Raw genomic sequence first — 10,805 nt, forward strand, 5'->3', positions numbered from 1 at the left:
CACACACACACACACACACACACACACACACACAATTTTAAAAAGTCTACACTTAACACAGTAAAGATCCAACTTTTGTGCCAATCAATAAATTCCCAAAATCAACTTCAACTGCCAAATGCTACTTTAAATATTTTACAAACTGAAATGAAGACTTTTGTAGAATGATAAAAACATGAAATAACAAACATCAGAGAGAGAACTCAGAATTTCTTGCAGGGGTCAAAAACAGAAATGAAGTTATGAACTGGAGAGAAATTCATGCTAAAATTATTTTTAAATAATTTAGCTTTTAAATAATTAAAATTATCTAAAATAAGTAACTTATTATGATGGCTGTCTTAGTTACATAAGCTATACCTAATGCAGAACGGAGATCAGGCAGCAGCTGTGGGAAGCTGCATTGTCTACCATTTTAGGATTGCTAGGGTTGGCAAGACACCAGGAGCACGGCAACTGTTACAAAGGAAAATATTTAACTGGGGTTGGCTTACAGGTTCAGGGGTCTATCATCATGGTGGGCAGCATGGAAGTGTGCAGGCAGACATGGTGCTGGAGGAAGATCTGAACGTTCTGGCAGCAGAAAGTAAACTGAGACACAGAGACCTCAAAGCCCACCCCCTAGTGACATATTTCCTCCAACTAAGCCACACCCACTCCAACAAGGCCACACCTCCTAATAGCTCCACTTTCAATAGACCTATGGGGGCCATTTTATTCAAACCAGACATCTACCTTTACTACCCAGCAACAGTAACCACTTCTAAACATTTGAGATGCTATATTTCTCAGGCTTTCTGCAATACCTTATTGCTATTATTTTAGAAAGTTTTACCAAACTCTGGACAACAAAGATGCCCTTTCAGGGGTGTGTGTGCATGTGTAATTATAGACAGTCTCTGTGGCAATTTTTCCTATTTATTTTCTTTTTGTCTAGTTCACTTGCTTTACACTTGGCTCTATCCAAAGATACCATTGTATCATTTCTCTAACAGTAAGGGTGCCTAATGATTCTGCCAGTTAACATTACTTTAGTATCATGACACATTTGCTAGAACTTCAGTGTAAAAAAAAAAAATCACAAGGTATAATGAGTATTCCTTATTAGTCCACTCAGGGTGCAACCCACCATAAATCAGGTAGCTGATGACCTTGAACTTAGAATACCCTTGCCTTTGTCTGGTAAGTGGTGGGACTATAGCATGTGTCACTGAACCCGGCAATGTTGTTTCTTATTAAAATAAACTTACTTTCCAGATACAAAAACGTTTTTCCTGAGAGAACTGGAAAGTTCTCCACAAGCTTACTCACTCAGGCCAGCGCAACTATCATAGGTCAAGTTAAGATGAAACAGAAGACACGCTCGAATTTTGAATGAGTTTCTATCTAAATTCCTGTGATTTGATGCCACCTGGAGGACTAGATAAAGAAATATGGAGATTAGGATAAAGCGCAGAGGCACGTCAGTATTTCAAGAAAGGCAGAGGAAGACCTTCCAGCCAAAATGTGAAGGCTCGTCAATCACAAGGCAGGAATGTGTTTTAATCAAGGGGATCACCAAAGTCACACAGCCTGGGTGACAAACTGAGTGAAACACTGTCCACAGTTGCTCCACACGGAAGCTTATTTCTACTTATGTTAATAAGGTCAGAGAAGGCCAAGTTGGACTGGACATACGGTACTATGCCTCTTAAGAATCAACTGTGAAAACTATTCAATTAGTGAACTAGCTTTTTAGAGAAGAAATGGACAACAATCAACACCAGTGAATGCTGAGCTATAAAAATAATTGTAAAGAAAAAAATCTACTCAGAATGATATAAAACCTCAAGTATGAAATGTGTGAAGAGCTACATAAAGATTTAAAATTTCCAATACAAAAGACAGGGGCTAGAGAGAGGGCTAAGTGATTAGGAGCACTGGTTCCTCTTCCAGAAAACCTACAGGACCAATACTGCAACTCCATCAGTAACACCAGGGATCTGATGCCCTCTCCTGCCTTCTGCTGGCACTGCACCCATGTGGTACACAGACATAACATTCAGGAAAAACACAAAATCATGAATACACACAAATAAATAAATCTTTAAAATATGTAAGCAAGTGATGGCAGACCTCAAACTAAAGAAACTATGGTGATTAGCTCACATTCAATTTATATTAAATGTCTACATCCGATTCTAGATCCTTGAAGTGGATCAGAAAAGGAAGCACAGCCAGGTCAAAGGCAGCAGCCTTGCTTTGCCCCAGCAGGTTACCATTTGCACATCCCATTAAATATTAAATGAACTGATTAATAAGATACTGCCATTAAGGTATCCTAGTCATATTTTTCTAATTTTTGTTCCTTTAAAATAAAAACCAAGCATTTTACTAAAGAGCCTTAATTTAGCTTTTGAAAACAGCCCTGTTTTGAAGAATGTTTGAAAACTGTTATTGAATTTTTTTTACACCCACATATGTAGTTGTTTTAATTTTCTGAATGTTTGGCATGTATGTATCTATGCATGTACCATGTGTGTGCTGGTGCCTCAGAGGTCAGAAGAGGGTACCACATCAGGACACAGGACTGTAAGCCACATGTAAGCTTACATGTGCTGGAATCAAAGCCAGGTTCTGTGGAAAAGAGGAAGAACCCTCTCTCCAGCTCCCCACTGTACAGTTTTTAAATGATACAAAATACCAAGCTATTAAAAATAGCCCAATACTATTAGTATTAGTATGTAAGTATATTTTTTCTTTTAACCATTTATTTAGAGAGACAGACAGATATGGAGGGCCCGTGTGTGGGGGTCAGAATACAGCTTGCTCCAGTGGGCTCTTTCATGTAAGCCTCCTAAGCCCTAGCGGCTGAAAGAACCATTTTTAAGTCACTATCATTACATCTAAAACTAAATCTGTCAGTAAAGAATCGGACCAGAATGCAAGGTTTAATGACACATTAAATGCAAAATGCTGTTTTTCAAAAACCACTGTGTTTAATGACCGACAGCCGCAGCATCCTTCAACAACAGTATTACTGTTGCTCCTGTGACACTTGAACATCCTCAGGTCCCGGACCAGCTACTGTCTCCCGGGTTCCCAGCAGCTGTGCTCCGTCTCCTTCTGGTCGATTTAGCAGAAAGTGAACTATCTGCATGAAGACGTCATCATCAAAGCCCTTCACATCACTATCCTCCACTGTCTCATAGAGAGGCTTACTCTGTGTCCCCCAGCATATATTTTTACGTGGGTTATTTTGATCAGCTTGTACAGTCAGTGCCAAAGTATTTAACTGGTAGCAGAAAAAAGAAAAATATCTTCCGTCTGTGATCACACCCTGGGAGACAAATGGCCGAGTAACGTCTGCTTCGCTCCAGAACCCTGTAGAAGAAAACAACGCTGGGGTTTACACGTGCTGACATAGTTTATCAGAACAGAACACCCTGGAGGGGAGTAAACACGTCTGAAAACCCTGACCTACCAAGTCCCTGAAGATCTCAGTGTCCTTGTTTTTGTCATTAACTCTATTTCCTCTCTTCTAGAGCCCCCAAATGTTGGATCCACTCAACCTTCAGTAGCTTCCAGCATTCCCTTAGTTACCTAAGAGGCTTTGCATACAGGAATCCTCCTGCGTCTGGTATTAACTTAATAACATCTAACATGCTCAGAAAATGTCCACACTAGCTCCACGTAAAACCCAATATCCATTATGGCCATTTATTTCACCCAATACACAAGCTCTCGAAACCTTCAGGAAAAAGTCTAGCTTTCTATGGTCTCAACACCATGCCTTTAGATAACCTAGTGTTATTTGAATATATTAAGAGGTTTTTAGAATTGCTGTCATTGCCTCTGGTGTCTCATGTCATAGGGTTCCAAGATGCCTTTAATACCGTATCTATCTGATTTCTGTCCTAGACTGATTGGTTAATACTCTTAAATACCGCCAAGGTCAGAAATCAGCTTCTCCACATGTGTTTTACACTTGATCCTTAGTAGAGAGTTCTAACAAGTTATTGCTCAAATGCAGTGGGTAACAGTTTATGGACCACACAGTGCCACTGGAAGGTACCTCACCCTCCTGACTACCTCAACCCCGCCCACTGCCATCTTCCCTTCCTGCTAAAGACTACAAGGCAGCAATGGAAGCATGGAGCTGAAGTGCGTGTGTACTAATGGAAAGGAGCCTCTCGTAAGAGCAATCCGTATTAGAACTCCCCCTGGCCTGCTGCATAGCATTCATCTACTTCACAATTTGTAACTTTAGGCTTTGAGGTACAACACTGGACTCTGAAATAACAGGAAGATGAGCCTTACAGCTCACTGGAGAGGATTTGCTCGGCAGCCGCCAGTCCTTGGTGCAAACTCCAGCCTAGGTGTGTAAAGTCATACATGACACAGCGTCTACCTTCCGCTACGCGTTGCACAGCGTCTCCTTTCCCTTGTACCTTCCGCTACGCGTTGCACAGCGTCTCCTTTCCCTTGTACCTTCTGCTACGCGTTGCACAGCGTCTCCTTTCCCTTGTACCTTCCGCTACGCGTTGCACACCGTCTCCTTTCCCTTCTACCTTCCGCTACACGTTGCACAGCGTCTCCTTTCCCTTGTACCTTCCGCTACACATTGCACAGCGTCTCCTTTCCCTTGTACCTTCCGCTACGCGTTGCACAGCGTCTCCTTTCCCTTCTACCTTCCGCTACGCGTTGTACAGCGTCTCCTTTCCCTTGTACCTTCCGCTACGCATTGCACAGCGTCTCCTTTCCCTTGTACCTTCAGCTACGCGTTGCACAGCGCCTCCTTTCCCTTTACTGGCTTCATAGTCACCCGTGTCTACGTTGTTCCTGACACATACTTGAAAATAACGTTGTCACTGCGGACACCTTTTCCTGGGGATTCCTTTTATCTCACCGTATCTTCCCCTGGATTCTGCATGAATAGCTCGTCACCATTCAGGTCCCTGATGAAAGTCACTTCTGAACATCTTCCCACAATGGCTCTGTTCAAATAGACTTGGCCTCAAATGCTGGTATATTTTCCCCAAAACATTACCACTCTGAAAATAGTACACAGTTATCTTTCCTTTTCTACTGTAATAAAAGCTCCAGGGGTCAGGCCTGTCTGTTAGTCAACAGTCTCCAAAGCTAATAACTGCCCTAAACAGCATTCAAGGGCCGCTGGGATGACTCAGTAGGCAACGTGCTGGAGACACAAGTGTGATCCCTGGAGCCCACAGAAAGGTGAGAGTCCCACAGGAAGCTGCCTCGTGACCTCCACAGGCACGCCACGCCCACACACCTCACTGAATGCCCTGGCGTCTACTGAAGGCAGAGCTTTCTGACTGGAATCTTGACACCTGTATCATTTCCTCTCCTAACTCGAGAACTTTACAAGTGAGGAAACCTACAAAGATGTGACTCATTCACCAGTAGTTTTTGAAAGGTGTGTAAAAAAACCACTAGAAAATAATATACTCCCACAGAAGTAATCACAGTAAAAGATCACGAAAATTATTCATGTCTATTTGCAAATTTCAAGTGTACAATACTTCATTACAGAGTTTTAAATAACTGCATTTTTGTATCAATGTAAACTTTTAAAAATATTTAGACCTCAAGTTGTTTTTACCTAAAGAAAAAAAATCTTAATTCCATTCTTAACATGTAAACTTTCAAGTATGAAAACTGCTACACCCTGGGCTCACCTTGGTACATGGCTTGTGCTCCGGTCCACGCAAAAAGACTTGCAATGGCATTAGATCTGAAAACAACCTCCACCTGCTCAGCTTGGTTTTGTTTTATCAGCCTTTCCCTATTTAATTTGTCAGGCAACAGATGAAACTGGGTGTGACCGTAACAGCACGGATCTGTTGTTCTTGAGCCTAAATGGGACACAAGAAAGAACACCTCAGGTGACATGAGCACACGGAAGCCTAAAGGGGACATGAGGACAGCTCAGGTGACATGAGCACACGGAAGCCTAAAGGGGACATGAGGACAGCTCAGGTGACATGAGCGCGGAAGCCTAAAGGCACATGTTTTGGCCTTTGTCTCACACACAGCTTTCTTCTTGGAACGTACATTCAGAGCTCAAGACACGTAGGTGGACTGAATCTTCTTACATATTTTCCTGACTATGGTAGTCACTGAAAACAATTTCCCAATTGCTCATTATCACAATGCTCACCAGGCACAAAATAGGCTAGAAAGATACTTAGCAAAGGCATTTATAAATCTCCGTTACTTAGTTCTACCAAGCCCCTCGGTCATTATTAAGAGCTACTATTGCAATGCCCCTCAGAGGATTCACTTTATGAAGGTTCAGGGGTAAAAGTGCTTGCTGGGCCACCCTACTGGCTTGAGTTGAATTCCCGGAATTCACACTGCAGAAAAAGAATGTGTTCCACAGAGTTACTCTCTGACCTCCATTTGTGCCCTGTGGGCACTTGTACACTCACTCATGCACACACATTCACAATAAAAAATAGAACAAAAGAGCTTCCTTACAATTAACGCAGTAATATCTCTGTTCATCTTTTTTTTTAAAGGAATTTTTTTATATTTCTAAGCAAAGAAAGTACATACCCTAGTGGGTAGAAGGTTTGCCTAGCACGTAGGAAGCTCTGATCTGAGCCAGAACATACAGTGTTGGCACAGTGGCATGCACCCTGGCTCTAAGCTTGGCCAAGGGCATTTGGGGGCAGGAGGGTCTGCAGAGTTTCAAGGCCATCCACCACTCTACAGTGAGCACTGGGCCATCCGCCACTCTACAGTGAGCACTAGGCCAGCCAGGGACAAGAAAGGAAAGTGAAAAGAACAAGCAAAGAGAAAGAGAAACAAAACAAACCAGAGAATAAAAACGGAGGAAAGATGGCCGGGTGTGGTAACATACTCTTTTAATCCCAGCACTCGGGAGGCAGAGGCAGGCAGATCGCTGTGAGTTCGAGGCCAGCCTGGTCTACAATATGAGTCTAGGACAGCCAAGATCACACAGAGAAACCTTGTCTTGGAAAAAAAAGTTTTTCCCCAGTCACTAAGACCAAGTGGTTGAGAAAGGACTAATAAAATGGCCTGGAAGGCTAACATAACGCTGTCTTAAAGCCTCTGTTGTGTCGTCGGGGAACCAGTGAGTGCATGTGTGCACAAGACAGAACCAGTGAGTGCATGTGTGCACAAGACAGAACCAGTGAGTACATGTGCGCACAAGACAGAAGAGCAAGGCGTGTTAGACAAGATGTGAGGCCGACAAGCACTTGGACTCCTGATGTCGCTGCTATGTGTAGAATAGACATAGGGCTTCAATAAAATGCCATTTATGACCCCAAGTCCAATTCTAAACATATAAAATACAAACTATTTTTCCATACAATAAAATAAAAGGCCTAGCACGTGTAGCAGTTTCTGAAGGTTGAATATTGCTAAGTCAGTAGATGCAACAAAACTGAGATTAAGAGCTAAGTTTCTCTGCAATTCTCATTCATGTCACAATACCTTGAGATCATGAATGGCACTGCTCATAGCCAATCAAACTTCTTACTCTTCGAGGATTAAATCTGAGCTGGGTGTGGCAGATACACTCCTACACTAGGAGAGCTGAGGCAGGAGAGCTCCTGCCACTACCTTCAAGGCTTGTCAGGACCACAGTCAGTTCAAAACCAACTGAGCTACAGAAGCCCTGTCTCCACCAAAAAACAACAGAAATTAAATTTCCAGTAAAGTTAATGCATGCTTCAATTTTGAATATATTTGTGGGCCAATATGTAAAGAGAGACTTACCAGTAAATATGCTGTTTTCATATTGCCGTTTGAATAAGGGAAGCTTGTCTGGTTTACACTTCAGAACAGGGATTTCTACAGGAATAGAGTAATCCAACGGCACAAACTTGAGGAATAAGAAAACAGAAAGGAATTCAGAAACATTAGTACTCGCCTCATTTGCAATCATCTTAGACTTAGATTTGTACTTTAATGAGTTATTTCTTACAAAACGATCTGATTATACAAGTTGAGTATCTCTAATCAAACTGCTCAGGATCAGAAGTGTTTCAGACACACACAGGTTGGCAGAGCATGGAGCATCCACAGAGTGTGCAGGGTGCACATTCCTAACTCATGACTCTACATCTTCAAAGCAGAAGAGCCCGCCTACACTAGCATTTACTGATAGGCCCAAAGCAGTCACACCAAAAAAATGTAAAAACCCCTCTATAATAAACAACCATTAATTGTTTTACCACATTGATGCCTTACCCATTTAAAATTATCTGACCTTTGTATGACGTATCATAGCAAACCAGAAAGTTGAAAGAGGTTTCCAGATGAGTTCCCCTTCATAAAACAAACACAGAAGGCAAGAAATCTACTACAAATACCTCATCACGGTCATCTGGTTACCTGATTGGCTGTTGGCAATGCTTACCCCGGATGCCAACAGAAACAAAACCCTTACCTCGGGGAGTTGCTTAGATATCCGAATCTGGTTGTGTGGTTTATCATTTATTTGGTATCGTAAAGCATCAATATGGCCTTTCCGATGACCAGCAGGAATGCGTTCTTCACCACGCAGCCAGTAAAAGTCAACGGGGCGTTTAGAATCTATCAAAAGATATTATTCAGTTTTCTTCATTAATTAGAGAAAATTGGTTATTAGCTAACTGAGCCACTAACATGTTAAGAATGGTATGTCTAAAATACATACATATCAAAACTACAGTGACGCAAGAATCCCAGTTACATAATTTAAGCATCATGTCTTAAATACAGCACCCGAAAACCTCATTCGGCTAAACACTGTAATTAACAGGGTCACTCAGTTAAAGATGGTCCATGAATGGAAACAGCACTCACCAGAATAAAACGAGAACTGCTCTCTAAAGCACTAACTTTATTTTTATAACTATTCTAAACGATACATAATTGCAATCACTGACATTTTCTACAAGTAGAATTTAGTCTGAACAGAGTTAAGCTTTCTAAGGCACCAGTGGTGAGTAGTCTAAAGTTACTGTGTCTTGCTAATACTATTTTTCCTTTATGAATGAGGGAGAGACGTAATACAGACACTACAAGGATCAGTTAAGCACACATCTACAGCCATGGAGGAATTAACTCAGTAACTATTGGGACACCCCCTGGTTCATGGACAGACAAATAAATAAGTTACACACTATCAGCTGGGGTGTACACCAAGGGCCGAGTGTTTTCTAGTCCTTGAGTTCAAAGCCAGCACCATCCCCCGATCAAAAACAAACAAGAAAAAAACATTTTAAATTATTTTTCATGTCCACACGGAACACGCAGAAGGTTCTGTTTACTAAGACTTCTTCTTGACCTCTGAACCTACCAGATATTGGGCCTTAAGACAGCAACATTTAACATGTGGCTGATATCTACTGTTATTACGAGGATTAACTAGTTGGCATTTAGAAAATGTGGGAAATAGACCAACATACTGCAAACGCTTTGAAAAGAAAAAAGCTACTTATTTTATCTAATACCTTATTTAACTCCCACAATTCAATGACCAAACAGTATTGCTGTAATTTCTCATCTTGAAATTAAGGCAAAGTAAGAGAGGTGGTTGGTGTTCTTACATATGGTCACCCAGCTTTCCTAGGGAGGAGCCAAAAGACAAACGCCCGCCCAAACTGGTTCACTTTCTAGTAACCTCTTAGAACCGTCCGCTGGACAGGCACGAAGCCCGGGGTCGAGGCGTGGAAATCACGATGAGCTTCCGCTGGATCTAAACTTTTAAACCAGGACCTTGGTGGGTAGGGCCCTCCCTCACTGCGTGCTACACTTAAACGAGCCGGGAAGCCTCTGGCCCTAGGCGTGCAAGGTCTCACCGAGGGCGGCGGTGGTCAGGACAGGGTTGAGCGGAGCCAGCAGGCTCACCAGAGTCCCCACCATCTGGTCCAGGAGGGGCGAGGCGAGGGCCTGGCGACGCTCCAGGACGGGGGGCCGCTTCCGGCGCCGCAGGTAGAAATGCTCCTGTAAGAGGCAGTCGCACAGGGCGGCGCGCAGGCCGGGCAGGTCGAGCGCGGGCGGCGGCGGGGGCGGCGCGGGCGGCAGGCCCGACAGGAACACGGTCTTGGTGAAGGCCTGGTACCAGCGGTCGGCGTTCAGCGCGAAGGTCTGCGGGTACACCACGTACTTCTTGAACTGCATCTTGGTGAGGATCCGCATCTTCTCCTCCGCGGACGCGGCCGCGTGCACCGACGCCTGCCAGCGCTGCACCCGCCGCTGCCGCGCCGCCTTGCTGTCGGCCGTCATGGAGGCCACGACCGGCGGGTACCGCGCGGCGGGCGTCGCCACGGCCTCCACCGGGGCGCTCGCCTCGGCGGCCTGAGCGGCGGCATGCTGCGACAACCCCCGGCCGCGGGGCGCCAGCTTCCAGCACCTGGCCGCAGCCATCTTCGCCCGCTGACCCGGAAGCTGAGGTCAAACGCTCGAGCGTTGTCCCCGTTCGCTTGCCGTAGGGACCAATCGCTGCTTGGGGGGCGGGGTCCTCTGGTGCGCTGCGTCATTTCGTTTGCAGCCAATCAGCTTGCTCTTCGAGTTTATTATGCTTCTTTCTTTTTTTCTTTTCTTTTCTTTTGAGTACTGATGTTTTTACACCGGTAGTGCTCTGAAGAGTGAAACAATTAAAAGGTGTACCCTGCTCGTAAGTTGTTTTAGGGACCTGCGATTTTTCTCACGCGCAAACATTTAGAAATATCCGCCCCCCCCCCCCCCGCAAAGAGAAACTTTTAATCAGTACAGTTCCCGGTTTCGTTAGTGTTATCTCGTGCTGTGCTCTCCGCAACCCCCGTTAGAATTAAAGTTATTTT

General features: G+C 44.0%; 1 protein-coding gene across 1 annotated transcript; it reads right to left on the reverse strand.

The window, feature by feature from the left end:
- Positions 1-2,956: 2,956 nt before the first annotated feature.
- MRPS30 (mitochondrial ribosomal protein S30) lies at positions 2,957-10,432 on the reverse strand. Its single transcript, XM_084801690.1, has 5 exons — positions 9,822-10,432; positions 8,426-8,571; positions 7,753-7,858; positions 5,682-5,858; positions 2,957-3,363 (listed from the first exon to the last, which is right to left on the reverse strand). Exons 1-5 carry the CDS (start codon positions 10,387-10,389, stop codon positions 3,017-3,019), a joined length of 1,344 nt encoding a protein of 447 aa, XP_084657816.1. The 5' UTR covers positions 10,390-10,432; the 3' UTR covers positions 2,957-3,016.
- Positions 10,433-10,805: the final 373 nt, after the last annotated feature.

The sequence above is a fragment of the Acomys minous genome (genome assembly GCF_964271855.1).
Source record: "Acomys minous genome assembly, chromosome: 11".
Classification (NCBI taxonomy): Eukaryota; Metazoa; Chordata; class Mammalia; order Rodentia; family Muridae; genus Acomys; species Acomys minous.

Bases quoted from the DNA above. Each gene is read 5' to 3' on its own strand.
- MRPS30 (XM_084801690.1), bottom strand. From the start codon at position 10,389: ATGGCTGCGGCCAGGTGCTGGAAGCTGGCGCCCCGCGGCCGGGGGTTG. The intron at 8,572-9,821 runs GTGAGACCTTGC...ATCTTTTGATAG, and splicing joins CCTGACCACCGCCGCCCTCG to ATTCTAAACGCCCCGTTGAC. The intron at 5,859-7,752 runs GTAAGTCTCTCT...TGTCCCATTTAG, and splicing joins TGAAAACAGCATATTTACTG to GCTCAAGAACAACAGATCCG.